Source organism: Lampris incognitus, chromosome 13 (genome assembly GCF_029633865.1).
Source record: "Lampris incognitus isolate fLamInc1 chromosome 13, fLamInc1.hap2, whole genome shotgun sequence".
NCBI lineage: Eukaryota > Metazoa > Chordata > Actinopteri > Lampriformes > Lampridae > Lampris > Lampris incognitus.
The window spans coordinates 17,589,432-17,607,114 of NC_079223.1; the positions used below are offsets into that span (position 1 = coordinate 17,589,432).

Here is a 17,683-nt window from a genome sequence, read left to right on the forward strand (position 1 = left end):
AATATGCCACTTGACGGACAGAAAGCTACGTCTCATTACCGCCCCAGAGATACAAAAATGATCGGCAACAACTGCAGGCGTTTTTCATATGCCATGTCTGCTGCAGACTGATAAAGTTGAAAATGTTGAGTAACAAACATATAGTCCCCATTCTTTCTCCCCTCCTCTCCTCCATTGTCTTTGTTTTCTCTCCCTCCTTGCCACCAGATACACCAAAATGAAGACGGCCACCAACATCTACATCTTCAACCTGGCCCTGGCCGATGCCTTGACCACCAGCACACTGCCTTTTCAAAGCGTCAACTACCTGATGGGGTCTTGGCCGTTCGGAGACGTGCTGTGCAAGATGGTGTCCTCCATCGACTATTATAACATGTTCACCTCCATCTTCACTCTCACCACCATGAGTATTGACCGCTACATCGCTGTATGCCACCCTGTCAAGGCACTAGACTTCAGAACCCCGCGCAACGCCAAGATAGTCAATATCTGCAACTGGATTCTCTCCTCGGCCATGGGGCTGCCTGTAATGTTCATGGCCACCACCACCGTAAGCTACCACGGCTGTGAGTACACACACATATAAATACACACATACACACACACACATACACACACACGACTTTACCAGGGTTACTGAAGGATGTTTTTTTCATGTGAAGTACAAATATGAAAAGTCAGTTCAGCGTCAGCAGTTCCAGTACATAATATTTGGCTCATACTTGAAGTCATACTTGCAGTTTTTTGCAAAGTGTGCAACAACCACAACAACTCTGAGGGGGTTTGAAAATCAGAAAATATTGCATATTCCATTAATTGAGTACATTTCAGCTGTAAATGTTAATTTTCATATGCTGGATTGGGGAGACATGTATTCGTCATTGATTTCCGTGGATCCCAATCAGGTCGTCTGCCAGATTGTTGTTTGCATTCAGCTGTTGTGTCAGGTCTAAAACAGCTCTGATTGGAGGCATTAAAAAACAGTGGGCGAATGTAATTAACTACTCCACAGAATAGAAAAGCAGTAGAAGTCTTGAGTTTCCCTAAAAACAGATATACAGACGGGTGACCAAATAAAGGAAAAACCTGAATGCTTGACCCCTACATTGTGAGGGTCTGAGGGGCTCTGTTATGCTGTAGGGGGGGGGGGCATTTTCCTGGTATGGTTTGGGTCCAGTTATCCCCTGAGAGGGAAGGGTCACTGCAAATCAATACAAAGTTATTCTGAGTGGGAGTGGTCTCTTCCAGGATGACAATGCCCCCATCCACAGGGCACGAGGGGCCACTGAATGGTTTGATGAGGATGAAAATTATGTAAATCATATGCTATAACCGTCACAGTCATCAGATCTCAACCCAGCTGAACACCTAAGAGAGATTTTGGACCGACATGTTAGACAGTGCTCTCTACTACCATCATCCAAACACCAAATAAGGGAATATTGGGAAGAATGGTGTTCATCCCTCCAGGAGAGTTCAGAGACTTGCAGAATCTATGACAAGGAGCACTGAAACTGTTCTGGAGACTCATCGTGGACCAACACCTTACTAAGACACTTAATGTTGACTTTTCCTTTATTTTGTCATCCGTCTGTAGTGTATTGGGGAGACAGATCAATATGACTGGACAATCTTGTACAAAAACTGCTTAGTCAGAATATTGATCTTATTCCACTTTTTTTTTTCTTGATGTAAGATGATTTCACTTAGTGGAGTTTCAGATTTTGCCGTTCAGTTAGCTATGGACTGATGACTAACATGAGCAAACATGGCTAGGGAGCTAACCACGTAGACAGTCCTCTCTGACCGGGTCCCTATATATAATTTTCTTGATGGGGGGGAACATTTGCCAGTGAAAGTGCTCAGGAGTAAGTCCTGCTTGCTGGCTTTTTGAGGAGTGAGAGCACTTAGAAATCCACAGCTATTTTGATGATGACACTTTGGAGGAAGGCTGATGCTTAAACATCCATCCATCCATTATCCAAGCTGCTTATCAGAAGTCGGGTTGCGGGGATGCTGGAGCCTATCCCAGCAGTCATTGGGCGGCAGGCGGGGAGACACCCTGCAAAGGCCGCCAGTCCATCACAGGGCAGACACATTCACACCTAGGGACAATTTAATATGGACGATTCACCTGACCTACATGTCTTTGGACTGTGGGAGGAAACCGGACGACCTGGGATGGCCCCCAAAGTTGGACAACCCCTGGATTTGAACTCAGGACCTTCTTGCTGTGAGGCAACCATGCTAACCACCGCACCACCGTGCCGCCCGTGCTTAAACATATTATTTTATTATCAAGGTAGGATGTTAAATCCTTACTTTGGTTGATTCAACCTCATGGAATTTGATGTAAAAAACATCATTCAGGATAGCGCACAATAGGAAAATGAAATCCCATGTGGTCGATATGGTCGTCTGTGGTGACAGACAGAAAAAAATATGTAGTCTAACATCATTCTTTCATGTAGACAAATCACAGACATTTTGTAAAGTGATGACCTGTGATGCAGTTTTGAGATAGAAGCTGTAAGTGAAATCATGTGGCGCTGCCGACTTTTGGAGCAGGGATAGGAGTGTGACAAACCTTTGAAAAACACTTCCAATCATTGATTTTACAATATGCAACCAAGTATGTATATGTTTATGTGTTCCTGTCTGTGTGTGTGTGCGCGCATGTGGGTGCACGTGTGTGTGTGCGTGCGTGTGTTACTGTATTTCCTTTCCTCCGACCGTGCAACAGCCACCGGCATGATTGACTGCACGCTGTCATTCCCCCGTCCAACTTGGTACTGGGAGACCCTGCTGAACATCTGTGTTTTCATCTTTGCCTTCGTCATGCCAGTGGTCATCATCACTGTCTGCTATGGACTCATGATCCTGCGACTCAAGAGTGTGCGCATGCTGTCTGGTTCCAAGGTAGTGACAAATGTAACGTTTCTTTTCGAATCAGACAGGCCACATTTTCCAAAACAGCCAATCAAACAAAAACACATTCTACAGGGCGTCCGGGTAGCGTAGCGGTCTATTCCGTTGCCTACCAACACGGGGATCGCCGGTTCGAATCCCCGTGTTACCTCCGGCTTGGTCGAGCGTCCCTGCCAACACAATTGGCCGTGTCTGCAGGTAGGAAGCCGGATGTGGGTATGTGTCCTGGTCGCTGCACTAGCGCCTCCTCTGGTCGGTCGGGGCGCCTGTTCGGGGGGGAGGGGGAACTGGGGGGAATAGCGTGATCCTCCCATGCGCTACATCCCCCTGGCGAAACGCCTCACTGTCAGTTGAAAAGAAGCAACTGGCGACTCCACATGTATCGGAGGAGGCATGTGGAAGTCTGCAGGCCACCCCGGATCAGCAGAGGGGGTGGAGCAGCGACCGGGACGGCTCAGAGGGCAGGGTGATGGCCAGGTACAATTGGGGAGAAAAGGGGGGGGGGGGTCCAAAAAACACCCAAAACAAAACCACGTTCTACATTGTGTTAATATGTACACACACACTCATACACAAACACCAAACACACGTCTATAGTGTATAGGTGTGACGGTAACAAGTTGTAGAAAATATTTTTATCAATTCCACAAAAGCATGCAAATCTTGAAGTATTAGGATTTAGAAAGGAGTGTCTTCTCAGGTCTCATTCTTGAACCATTTTCCCAGCCAAATCAGCAAAAAAAAGTACAAATGGAAAGTCAGTGCTCTTGTCCTGCTTGCAAAGGTGCCCGCGGTGTTAAGCAATCGATGTGATCATTCCACTGAAAATATCTGATATCTCTGTACGCAACAGAATGCTGTCATGAGCAGGCATGCCAATACTGTACGCTCATTTCAAAGAAAAGCTATTTAGGAAAATCCAATTCAGCCTGAGGATCTGGCTCATTTGCATTAAGGGTGAAAACCTTGACATTGTGACAATCACACGAGCAAATCCTATTGTGAATGTGTTAAGGTGCAAGTAGGAAAATCAAAGTCCTGTTTTTTCAGGTGTGATGCTGGCTTTGTCTATCTTTTCTTTGTAAGACTCTCTGTTGCCTTTCTTTCCCCCTCCTCTGACTCCCTCCCCCTTGTGCCCCCCCCATGCTTCTTGTCTCACCACTTTCCTCCTCTTTTTCTCCTCCTCTGCTCATATCCCTCCCTATCTGTGCCCTACCACCTCTCCTCCTCTGTCTAGTCTGAAAAACAACTTCCTATCAGCCCTGATTCTCACATGAGATCAGGACATTAGTCTGAAGGAGGCTCACAGAGCAAAGTTATAACAAGGATCTATCACAGCAATGACAAGACAGAGAAGGAATAAGACGGGGGGTGGGGGTGGGGGGGAATACAGCCGGAAAAAGACAAAAAACACAGGGAAGAAGGGAAAAGATATAGAAGACCGAGAGACATTGTCCACTCTGCTTCCAGGCTAATAAGCCAGTCTGTCAAAGACAACAACATCTGGTGACTATAACAGGGTCTCCTTAAAGAGTACCAGCATGCTGTTCACCTTTGAGGGTTATTCGACAGACAGATTTGGGTTTTGAGAGGAAGATAAGTGAGTTAAACACCGATAACTGAGGTCATTTTGCAGCCTGCAACACTGTTGTTCTTTGGTACAGAGAAACAGGTGATCTTATACACTACCGTTCAAAAGTTTGGGATCACCCAAACAATTTCTTGTTTTCCATGAAAAGTCACACTTATTCACCACCATATGTTGTGAAATGAATAGAAAATAGAGTCAAGACATTGACAAGGTAAGAAATAATGATTTGTATTTGAAATAAGATTTTTTTTTACATCAAACTTTGCTTTCGTCAAAGAATCCTCCATTTGCAGCAATTACAGCATTGCAGACCTTTGGCATTCTAGCTGTTAATTTGTTGAGGTAATCTGGAGAAATTGCACCCCACGCTTCCAGAAGCAGCTCCCACAAGTTGGATTGGTTGGATGGGCACTTCTTTGAGCAGATTGAGTTTCTGGAGCATCACATTTGTGGGGTCAATTAAACGCTCAAAATGGCCAGAAAAAGAGAACTTTCATCTGAAACTCGACAGTCTATTCTTGTTCTTAGAAATGAAGGCTATTCCATGCGAGAAATTGCTAAGAAATTGAAGATTTCCTACACCGGTGTGTACTACTCCCTTCAGAGGACAGCACAAACAGGCTCTAACAGGTACTATTTAATGAAGATGCCAGTTGGGGACCTGTGAGGCGTCTGTTTCTCAAACTAGAGACTCTAATGTACTTATCTTCTTGCTCAGTTGTGCAACGCGGCCTCCCACTTCTTTTTCTACTCTGGTTAGAGCCTTTTTGTGCTGTCCTCTGAAGGGAGTAGTACACACCGGTGTAGGAAATCTTCAATTTCTTAGCAATTTCTCGCATGGAATAGCCTTCATTTCTAAGAACAAGAATAGACTGTCGAGTTTCAGATGAAAGTTCTCTTTTTCTGGCCATTTTGAGCGTTTAATTGACTCCACAAATGTGATGCTCCAGAAACTCAATCTGCTCAAAGAAGTGCCCATCCAACCAATCCAACTTGTGGGAGCTGCTTCTGGAAGCGTGGGGTGCAATTTCTCCAGATTACCTCAACAAATTAACAGCTAGAATGCCAAAGGTCTGCAATGCTGTAATTGCTGCAAATGGAGGATTCTTTGACGAAAGCAAAGTTTGATGTAAAAAAAATCTTATTTCAAATACAAATCATTATTTCTAACCTTGTCAATGTCTTGACTCTATTTTCTATTCATTTCACAACATATGGTGGTGAATAAGTGTGACTTTTCATGGAAAACACAAAATTGTTTGGGTGATCCCAAACTTTTGAACGGTAGTGTATGTCTGCAGCACTTCGCTAGCATCACTATAACGCACGTAGTTTACAAGCGTCACTTTATTACAAAACCAATTTTTCAACCCTTCACTTCTCTCATCCTTTTCTTTTCTCCTCCTTCTGGCTTCTGTTTGACCTTTCCTTTTCACTTCCCCCTCCTCCTCCTGGAGCTCCTCAACCTAATCCTCCTGGACGTCTGTCCCGCCTCTCCTGCTCACCTCACCTCCTCTATTCCCTCTTCATCATTACCGGTCTCTCTCCCCTCTACCATCCCCTCCTCTTTTTGTCTTTATCCTCCCCACTCCTCAACTTTCCCTCCTTCATTGCTCTCTTATTCTCACTCATCCTCCATTCCTCCTCCATCACCTTTAATCCTTTAATGCACCCCCCACACCCCCCCACACACACAAATGATCAGTAACTGTATTTCACCATTTCATCACCATTAAATCTAGCAGTTCCATTTTCATATGGTCAGGCAGAATCCTAAAGTTACAACCCTGAGCAAACCATTGCCCTTTTTGATGCTCTCTCTTGCAGACATATTTACAACTATGGCTAATCCCCAAAGGGCTTTAGCATTTGCATATTTAAATGATTACTGCCTGGTAGGATTTCCCCAGGAAATATGCATAGCGTTTTACATCTTCACCAAAGCAGCTAAAAATGAAGGGAAATGGTAGGTAGCATCAAGCATGAAGAAGAAGCAAAGCTGTCATGGCAAGCAGTAAAAGGTCTTATAACATATAGCAAAATGAGATGTTAGAAGTTCTTTACTACCAGGTACGACAACATCCCCCAGATCCAACTATGGTTTCTTTTCAGCGTTGGGTAAGGCCTTTAATAAAATACAGCACTGCAGTCTCCAGGTGGACTTGATATCATTTCAAATCTCTGGCGTTTCGAGTATTTAAACAACAATGTCGCTACCAGCATGTCGTAGGTGTTACCAAAATTAAAAAGGCAATTGTCAGGATTGTAGCTTTAGGTTACCAACTTTCTACAAAATATTCCACCCCTGCACCACAGGAGAAGGACAGAAACCTGCGGCGGATCACCCGCATGGTCCTGGTGGTGGTGGCCGTCTTCGTTGTTTGCTGGACACCCATCCACATCTATGTCATCCTCAAGGCTATGGTCAACATCCCCAACTCACTGCTGCAGACGGTCACCTGGCACTTCTGCATCGCGCTGGGCTACACCAACAGGTGGGAATACGCATGTACATGTATATGCAGTTGAGAAATTATATATATATATATATATGTGTGTGTGTGTGTGTGTGTGTGTGTGTGTGTGTGTGTGTGTGTGTGTGTGTGTGTGTGTGTGTGTGTTCAATAATAACAAGAAAACCCTTTGCTCAATAATTTGCTTGAATCAAGTGAATTTTAGTCAATGATTCAAGTGAGATTTGAGACTCAGTCCTGGATGCTGGAGATTTTTTGCAGTGTTTTACACACACGGACACACCAGGACTGTCGATCAACTAATTAATCACACAATTTGCTGTGATTGATTGCTTTTTTTTCTTCATAACACTGAAGCTTGTAATAATGTAAAATCAGGGAATTAATGTAGAATCAACATAAAGTTGGTGTATGGCTTTCTTCTTCTTAAATTCAAATATTATCGTTTCATTGCATCTTTTGAACTTTGAACACCGATTCACTCCTGTGAACTACAGATTTCCCATAAAACCGTCAAAATTAACTGTCAACTTGAAAGGCATATTTCTTGCATTCGCTTACAGAAGTAATAACAAAGCCAGGCCTATACGTTAAAATGTCTGTTGAAACCATCAAGGGCATTAAGATTAGATATCAACTTCGAAGGGAATAATTTCTTGTTTGCAGTAAAATAAATAATAACAAAAAAAACGTGTTCCATGTTCAAGTGCCAGTTGGATTTAAAGTGTCGTGAATTCACGACGTTCGTTACATGTTCATTACGCGTTCATCGTGGTGCATCACAGAACCCCATATGTGCTCCAATGGCGCAGCACAGCACTAGAATATCTAATGTTTATGTGACTTATGATGTTTGTTTTTCTTTCCCTTTTGCATCTGTCCAAGTGGGAGAGTGCTGCTGGCGTCGTGTGCGGCTGCCGTTTCTCCCTCTCGTAGCCCCCCTTCCCATCCACCCCAGTATGCCTTTGTTATGTTTATCTGTCGTCTTGTTTCACCCCGTTTATTGTAAAGCGACTTTGAGTATTAGAAGAGCGCTCTATGAGATTGATTTATTATTATTAATATTCTCCATGAGGGGATGAGGGCTGGAAACAAATAAAGCCTACCGTGTGAGAAAGCAGAGACGGAGGTTACGCACTGCAACCAATCGCGGATCCCAGAGGTTAAACAGTCTGACGGTGATTGAGCCTCTGCGGACAACGGCCAATATTTCGGGGCTTCTGTTGTAGCTGCTCGCTTCCGTTTCCTATGAAGACTTCCTCTTCCGTGCACCTGTCGTTGTTTGTAGTCGGATTAGCAATGTGAGACGCGAGAGTGCAGTACGAGTTGAGAGACGACGTCAACGACCGGATTGTTTCACAATTAGTCGACACTAGTGGAACGTTTCTCCACACAATACACAAACATCGATACTTTTTGTACGTGTTTTATATCCAGGCAACTTTTCGGCTAGCAGCGTTCCACCTCTCTCGCGCCCCACACAGACTTACTAACATGCGACCAAAGCGCCCGCTTCCGGCAAGATGGCGGGCTGAGTGGGTGTAGGTACATCGTCCTTGTTGCTAGCTTCGGTGTTCGTCGTCTTATCTTTACCTATTTTCCAAGATTTCACTTCCTTTTCTTTGTTTGGCATTTTTAGATTCGTAATCCAAAATTTATTTAAGGGGAATAACATCCTTATTTAATACTATTGGGGAACTTTAGGATGCTCTGGCAAGAACACCGCCAATATTTATTTTCCTAGGATGAATCCGGAAAGTCCCCGCCCTTAGGCGCTAGGATTGGCCGGATCTGCCCATAAATCAACTTTCTGGATTCATCCTGGGAAAAAAAAATATTAGTGTACTGGGCGCGCTTCTACTTAATGACTACGTGATGGAGGCTACTAATGCCGGGCCCGATAAACGAAGTGTCAACGAGCTAGATAGAGCTCCCATATTCGGAAATGGGTATGGGCAAATGAGAGTTCTGCAGCTGAGTCCGTTCTCACTGCAAGAAACACCCTGGGCACCAGATTTGATAAGCAAGAAAAAAAGGTGGAAGGTATCAATACTCAGATTAAGGAAAATAGTGCAATGATGGGCAGCGTGGCTACAGCATTGGAATTCAATGCGGCGGAACCCAAAAAATGCAAAATTAAAGTAACTGCTTTGGAAGAGAAAGTGGCAGCTCTGGAAAAAGAAAATACCGGCCTTAAAGAAATATCGGACGAATATGAAAGGTACAGCAGGCGGTGGAATCTGAGAATAAAACAATATAAAAGAAACTGTAAATGAAAACACAAGGGAAGAGGTGATTACTACTGAGGCTGCACCGCAATGGGCACAGAAGATGGATGAAATAGCAAGACACTATTCATCTGGTGGGGAGAAAGAAGGAGAAGAGAACACATGGGGTCATTATCCAATTTGTCAAACGTCAACACAGAGATGGGATTGGGAGAATGACGAAGGAGTCGGAAATACGCAGGAAAGCGGGGGTTCGCTTTACTGAAGACTTAACCATGGCAGATAAACAGACTAGAGAAGCACTATGGCCTCGGATACAAGAAGCGAGAAAGGCCGGGAAGAAAGCATACTGTAGCAAATTCGGGGGACAACGCAACCACAGGAACCGCCGCGGCCGGGAAGCGAACCCGTATCGCCCGCACCGCAGAAGACATCGCTAACCGCTCGACTAACGGGTCAAACCCGCGAGCCAGTGGCCAGCGTGTCTTCTTATCCATACACGTTACACGACTATCGTGGACCCTTTGGATTCATCGATGGGCAACGGATCTAGTTGACAGAGTGAACACCGGTAAAGACAACAAACAAATGATGGAAGGGGATGGATGCCCCCCCCCCCCCCCAGAGGAACTTCTGAGTGGAGGATACATTTAAAGAGATTGGTTCTTTTCATTGTTCCTAACAAAAGTGCAAAGTGTTGTGAGGTTAAACTTGTATATATATTTTTTTATTCCATATGTTTTCTCTAAAGTCAGAGATTTCTTTTCTATCGTTCAGTGCAAGAGGTCTTAAAGATAATGTAAAACGGAAGGCTACTATTTTGTTTTGTAAAGGTCTTAAAGCACACTGAATATTTTTGCAAGAATTCATTCGTGTGAAGAGGACACTACATTTTGGAAGAACCAGTGGGGAGTCGAGATTAATTTTTCTCATGGCAGTAATCAATCTGGGGTGTGGCCATATGTTTTTATATATTCCCTGGGGAGGTAGTAACATTCAAAAATGATAAGAATGGTCACTGGAATGTTGTGGTTGTAAATTTAGAGGGGTCATATGCAATTTTGATTAATATCTATGGATATAATAATATTGGTCTAAGCAAACTATTATTAGGAACTCTTAGGGAAATTATTGCTGCAAAATTATGGTATAGGATTTACTTTAACAGGTGATATTTTAATATGGCACTGGGTGAGTGGTTAGATAGATGTCTATCTTTTCATAATGACTACCATTACAACACTGTATTGAAGGAATTCATAAATGTCAATTATTTTATCGAGATTTTATTGATATTTGGAGAGGGGAAAAAAACACATAGGAGACAATTCTCTTGGATAAACCCCAATGGGAGGTCAAGATCCAGAATAGATCTTTGGCTGGTGACTCCAGAAATCACAAATTTTGTGACTAACGTCACAATGTCTGCTGCTCCATTGACAGACCATTATGTAATTGAAATAGCTCTGAAACCAGATAGTAATCATAAATGTAGAAAAACAATTATTGGAAGTTCAATGCTGATCTGTTAAATTTAGAAGAATATGTTAAGGAAGTAAAGGCATTAATGGTGGAAAATAAAACTGATACAGAAATAGATACTTTTACTGCAGGAAATGGGAATATTTTAAATATAAGGTCAGGAGTCTATCAGTTAAAAAAACAGCAAAGGGAAGATGAATATAAATTGGTTCAAGAAATTAATGCATGTTGTGGAAAAATTGAGTTATCAGATGAAGACAAAGCAAAGATATTGAGTTTACAAGCCAGATTAGATAACTTGTTCATCCAAAGGGCACAAGGAGCTTCCTTTAGATCCAGAGCTAAATGAATAGAACAATGGGGAAAGAACACGTCTTATTTTTTGGACTGGAAAGGAGGAGACAAGAAAGAAATACAATAAATGTTTTGATGATCAGTAATAGAGAATGTTCTGACACAAAGGTAATTTCTGAACAAATTCATCAATTCCATTCCAAATTATACTCTTCATCCTATTCAAGTTCAGGATTCATCATTTCTCTAAAGTATTAAACATTTGTTCCTAAAATTGAATTGGCATTTAAAGAAATGTATGATTCTGAGATTAGAATGAAGGAATTGGATGAAGCTATAAAGCAAATGTCAGTAGGTAAAGCTCCTGGTCAAGATGGTTTAACCTCAAATTTATAAATGTTTCTGGGAAGATATAAAGGAACTGTTATTTAATGGCCTAAAAGAATGTATTGAAAACAATGATTTAATGTCGGCCGTGAAGCAAGGTATTATTACTTTGTTACCTAAACCTGAGGACAAAAGATTTATTGACAACCTGAGACCAATAACTTTATTGAATGTGGATTACAAATTATTTACGCATATTATTGCCAATCAGATGAAAGTAGGTATAGGACAGATATTAAGTGAAATTTAGTCAGGGTTTCTTAAAGAGATGTCTATACATAATAACATTGGGCTGGTTCTTGATTTACTAGATTATAATTATTCGATTGAAGACAATGGTGTCATAATGTTTTTAGATTTAAAGCCTTTGATTTAGTTGAACATCCATTTATAATAAAGTCTTAAGAATATTTTGGTTGCAGGGTTGTTCTTACTCCCCTTTATTCTTTATTTTAGTTGCAGAATTGTTGGCTATTTTTTATAAAAATTGTCCAGATATTGAGCCTTTAAATGTGTCAGGCAATCATCTGGTCATAACTCAGCTGGCAGATGATACTACCATCTTCCTCAAGAGGTCAGAACAGATCCCTCTGCTAATCAAGAAGATAGATGAGTTTTATAAATCATCTGGACTACACTTTAAAAACATTTTAAAAAGTGAAATAATTGCTATACATGACCATCCACTAATAGATTTATATGAAATTCCAGTAAAAAATTAAGTACAATATTTAGGAGTGGTTATAACAAAAGATTGTAAAACTAGAGAAGAACTAAATATTGAGACTGTTATTAAAAAAAAGTAAGTCTATACTCAATTCTTGGTTACAGAGGGCTTTATCAATCTTCAGACGTATTTTTATTACTAAAATTGAAAAATGTAGAATTATGTACCCAGCTTTTTCATTAGTGATTCCTGAAAATATAATTAAATCAATTAATCAAATTTCAACTTTATTTGGAAAAACAACATTATATTAGAAAAGGAGATGTGGTAAAATCGTTAGAAGAAGGGGGCTTAAATATGATTGACTATGAGGCAATGAATGGAATGATAACACTAAAATTTTTAATGGAATGATAACACTAAAATTTATACAAAATAATAATGGATTCTGGTTTAATATTCCTTCTAAAATATTTTAGTAAGGGTGGTGGGATAGATTTTCTGTTAAGATGTGATTTCTGTATTGCTAAGCTACTAGATTTCATCAGCAGGCTCTCTTATATTGGAAACTTGTTTATAAGCACAATTTCACTCCACACAGCTCTCCGATCTGGAATAACAGATATGTCTTGTTTAAAAGAAAATCTTTGTTATTATGATTGGGTGGAGAGAGGTATATTTTGTTTATTTTACATTGGATGGATTCAAGAGGAAATCTTCTAGAGCACAATGAGCTCATTGATAAATTCAATGTGATGTGTCAAAAAAAAAACAGTACTCGGTGGTTATCAAGGCAATCCCACAAGTAATGGTGATTATGATAAAAGGAATGTTGCCTTATGACGTGTTAGTACCACAGATGCCTTCACTTTATAAGGACAATCTCAATTTTATGGAGAAAAAAATGCACAAACAAAATTGTAAGGGGGGGGGGGGCTTACCTCTTTACTCTTTCCTCTGCCATTAAAAAGAAAAAAATTCGATTGAAATATTATCCTAAAGAGATTATAGTCAGAATTAGAACCTGATACCTCACTCTCTCTATTTCACCAAAAGCGAAAGAAACTCATTTTAAAATAATAGATGATATTTATCCTTGTAATGAGTTTCTGAGACAAAGATTTAACATTGATAAAAACAATTGTAGGATTTGTGATTCTGTTATTGAAACTTTAGAACATTTGGTTTTTACTTGTAATTATACCAGAGCCTTTTGGGAATTATTTCAAAATTGGATATCTGAAAAGGACTTTCGTTTGCCCAATTTAGATCATAAGGATATTAAATTTGGAGTTATAATGGAGGATACAAATATGGAAATGTACAATAGTCTGATTATTATGGCTAAACAATTTATCCATAGATCTAGATTTATTAATGCCAGGCCACTATTCTTAGTCTTCATGAATGAATTAATAAATTTTAAGAAGGCACTGAAATGTATAAAAATCAAACAAGCGTTGAATATTTACAAAAACATAACATATATTGATTTCTTATTAGACCTCTGTCTTTTTTGTCTTTTTATTTAATGATTTTTTTTCCCTTATTTTTTGTTTTGTGAAATGCTAAAAAATGTTTAATGGCTCCGTCTGAGTTGTACTATTTACTAATTTGTTATTGTTATGGCCAGATTTTGTTTGTATCATAAATGTATTTAAAAAACAAAAAACAAAACATGCAACCAAAGCATGTTCCTGTAAAAATCCCCACCTACTCAAACGTGATTGGTCTATACTACTTGGACTAAAACAGAAATGGAAACAGAAACCAGCACGCTTCCGATACCAAAACTTGTCCCATGCCTGCAAATTCTACATATATACATAATAGAGATTACACTGTAACAGTTCCGTGAGGAGCAGATAAGGGGAAAAAGACAGCTCTTACTCTGCATTATGAGTTACGTATTGATATGTGACCCTGTATTAGCACTATACACAACTGGATCCCCCGGTATACTTGCGAAACAGCCACCCCAGGACATAAACAAAATGCAGCTGCATTAATTTTTTTAATGTGTTAAATATTTCAAATTAATTACAAAAATTAATGCGTTAATTTGGACGGCACTAATACATTATCATCATCAGCGGTCAAACGAGGTCGAGTATGACAGTCCTTCTAGGTCCTTGTCGGTATCTTTGCAGGAGGAAGCCTGCGTGTGACAATTTTTTACGTGGGGAGGCTGATGCATCTGCAGCCACCACATGGTTCTTGGCAGGGGGTGGCCAGAGTCCAATGGCATGGAGAACCAAGACGATTAGGGACCACCATCTGTTGCAGCCTTTATTCGCCTTCACTGGCATTGTCTTCCATCAGTTCTGCCGTTGAGGTCTTTGTCTTCTCCTGGATCGCCACCTTGTTGTGGTGGACAAGCTTGCGTGTACTAGTGATCTAATGATCCCAAGAGCTATCCCGCCCGGAGCTTTGCTCCTGGTAGGGTCACCCAAGGCAGTTAGGTCAAGGGAGGGGTTCCAGATGAAGCGTGATCCAACAAAGACCTCAATTAATACACAGGCTTGGGAATCGGCAATACTTGCTACTTAAATACAAAGAATGCTAGATTTTATTTCACCATCTGCTTTAAAAAGCCACTCCAACATTAGGAATGAGGGCATATTATTGATATTGTAGGATACCTTCTAGGATCCCAGCCTGTAAGTTGAGCTGAAAATAAAGAGACAGGGTATGAATGGGTAAGAGAAACATACGGAAGGTTTAAGCAGTATGTTTTGAGATCCTACCATACTCTGATGCCACACTTTTTAAGGCATTATCACATCAGATGTGGCCTATCACCCAGCCCCAGTCTATGAATGCTTGTCACCAGCATTCATGAATAGCCTAAACAACCCCATCTTTGTCTTATTACGTAGGCACTATGAATCACTGCCACAGAAACTCTTACATGTTAAAATTGGCATTAAGGCTAAAGAGCAACATAAAATGCAGAACAACATATAAAGGGCATTTATAATCAATACAACATGTAATAAGTCTGAGAGGGCTAACTTCTTGTTGAAATAAGAAAAGTCATTGAGAAATTTTAAGCGGTTTTATCTAACGAAGAAAGGAAGAAATATTCAATACAAGTCAATACAGTATGTGGCAAGCTCAGCCCCTGCTGATAATTTAGCTGGTTCTTCATCAAAGAGGTGTTCTGTTCTCGTCAAATGTCTTCAAAATACCAGGCAGGAAGCGCTAATAATATAATTGTATAATAATTTCTCTGTCGCAGTTGCTTATACAGTACATTGCTAATTTCTTTTCACCGTACTTGTAGAAAAAGTAAAATATCGGGAAAGTTTTACATGGTCATTTATTGATTGGTTTTAGCAAACAGGAAGTGTACCCTCTCTAATGGTTATGTCAATGCCTTCTTCTATCATGCTGTAAATCACAAGGCAGATGAGAGAGGCAGGCATAAAAGTTGCAGCACAAAGAATGCATACAAGTCTTGTGATACTGGTATGTCTAGAAAACAAAGACTACATACAAGTTGCATAAAGTTGGCAAATATAGATTATAGCAAGAGAAAGAAAGGGCTTATGTCAAAAGTTCCTCCCCAGTTATTGAGAATAGACTCTGGCAGCCTGCTTTGGTGTTAATTCTCCAGTATCACTAATAGCGAAGCGAACCTCACAGTATCCAGCGGGATCCTTCCCTCTTTGCCAGTGTTCATGCTCTCCATTCGCTGGTTAGTTAGCTGGGTATATTGGCTGCTGACCTCCTGCTGGTGGGACCCGGCCTCTTTTCTCTGGGTCCCGTCTTTCTTGTCCTCTCTCTCTCTCTGGCTAGCTAAAACCAAGGTTCAGTCATGTTTTATCTGTCCAACGGTGGGCAAGGTGCTGATGTAACAGCACTGGCCACTGTGCTTCTGGTTGACTAAATCTTTGATGGGATATGGAGGGCTCAAAGTCCACTTCAGTTACCATGTACTGCCATAGGTATCAGTGAGTTAAAGCTGCTACCGGGTGATCATTTGTCAATCTCAATTTAATTTCGAGGCCTCCTGCAAAATCTGACAAAAGGATTTATAGCCACAATTAGAGATGCATTACCTCATTGCTGTAAATCTTGCAAACGCTGTTGTTGTTTTTTTCACCAAAACACCATTACATGTCTCACTCTTTTCTTCAAAACAAACACACGCACTACGAGAGGGTGAATGTAGACCTTTGCGACAAAGGTAATGCTTGCAAAAAAATCCATAACTCCCGGTCGCAACTTTAAGAACAAAACAGACTGTCTTGAAGATCGTAACCTTAGAAATGTTGCCTAGTTGCAAAATGCCTGTTTTCAGTCATTGCTTTTAACTGAGTGCCTGAACATTGCTACAAGGGTCTTGAACGCTGAAATGTACTGAAATGTGGTTCTGCTTTCAACTCGCCCCCTTGCAGTAGTCTGAACCCGGTTCTCTACGCCTTCCTTGACGAGAACTTCAAGCGTTGTTTCCGTGAGTTCTGCACCACGAGTCCCTCCGTATTGGAGCTGCAGAACTCGTCTCGCACTGGAGCAGCCGGCCGCAACCTCCCACTGCGTGACCACAACAGCACACACACAGGAGAGAGGAGCAATCAACAGGTAACTACTATCTGTGTGAACATCTCTAGCTAGCTTCCTTTTTCTTTTTTCCTCTCCTCCTCTTCCAGTTGATCCGCGCTCCCTTTCTTGTTTTTGTTTTTTTTCCTTTTTCTCTTTTCCCATGTCATGTAAAATGCGGCTTTTATTTTGCGGAGAAGCAACTGATGCAGGCTAAGACATCCATTCAATCGACAGTGACAGTCCAGAGTAGGTTCTTACTTTGTTTTGATTTCATATCTTTGCTGAATTTCGTGTTAGTTTGTGTGGAGAGATGTGATCAGAAGGAGAGCACATGCCATACATGGACCAGACACTAAAAGACAGTGTGAAACAAATGATTTTTTTTTTCTATAATTTACTTCTGATTTTTCCTTTTTTCTCCCAATTTAGTGACCAATCGATCCCTATTTTAGTTCCAACACCCACCCTTGTACTACATGCGTTCGCCAGCTGCATCTCTCCGGCCAGCAGTCTCAAAGGAGACACCTCCCCACTTTCGTGACAAGGCGCCTCCAGGCCGAACCACTGCTTTTTCAGACACACACAGAGACGCATTCATGTGACGAACACAAGCCGACTCCGCCCCCCCACCCGAAGACAGCGTTGCCAATTATTGCTGCTTCATCGAGTCCGGCCATAGTCGGATCTGATGAGACCGGGGCATGAACCCCAGTCCCCAGTGGGCAACTGCATCGACACAAAGCCGATGCTTAGACCGCTACACCACCGCGGACCCAAACAAATGATTTTAAACAAGTCAAACAATGCAGCAGTCTTGCTGTATTAATTTCACATGTCCCTATGTTATGTGGGTACTGTTTGTTCCTCCAGCCACACAGTACCTACATGGCTGTCATGGGATTTGTAGGTGCTCAGTCTAAGTCTAATCCCCTCTTTCTCCCTCTCTTCATCTTTTTGACCCTCCTCTCTCTATCACTTCCTATATAGGTATGACTAGCCTTGGAGGGGTCATCTGTGGACTCGCACTATTGTAGCAGTGCGGCCAATGACGACCTCAACTCAGAAGTAACCCAGGTCACAACAG

At 41.3% G+C, this 17,683-nt stretch overlaps 1 protein-coding gene across 1 annotated transcript in view; it reads left to right on the plus strand.

The window, feature by feature from the left end:
- Window positions 1–17,683, plus strand: part of oprm1 (opioid receptor, mu 1) — a 76,321-nt gene extending 58,638 nt beyond the window's left edge. The window contains exons 2-6 of the mRNA XM_056291671.1: window positions 208–566; window positions 2,744–2,919; window positions 6,836–7,014; window positions 16,455–16,638; window positions 17,587–17,683. Coding sequence (XP_056147646.1) covers window positions 208–566; window positions 2,744–2,919; window positions 6,836–7,014; window positions 16,455–16,638; window positions 17,587–17,592 — 904 coding nt within the window. The 3' untranslated portion in view covers window positions 17,593–17,683. The remainder of the gene's footprint in view (window positions 1–207; window positions 567–2,743; window positions 2,920–6,835; window positions 7,015–16,454; window positions 16,639–17,586) is intronic.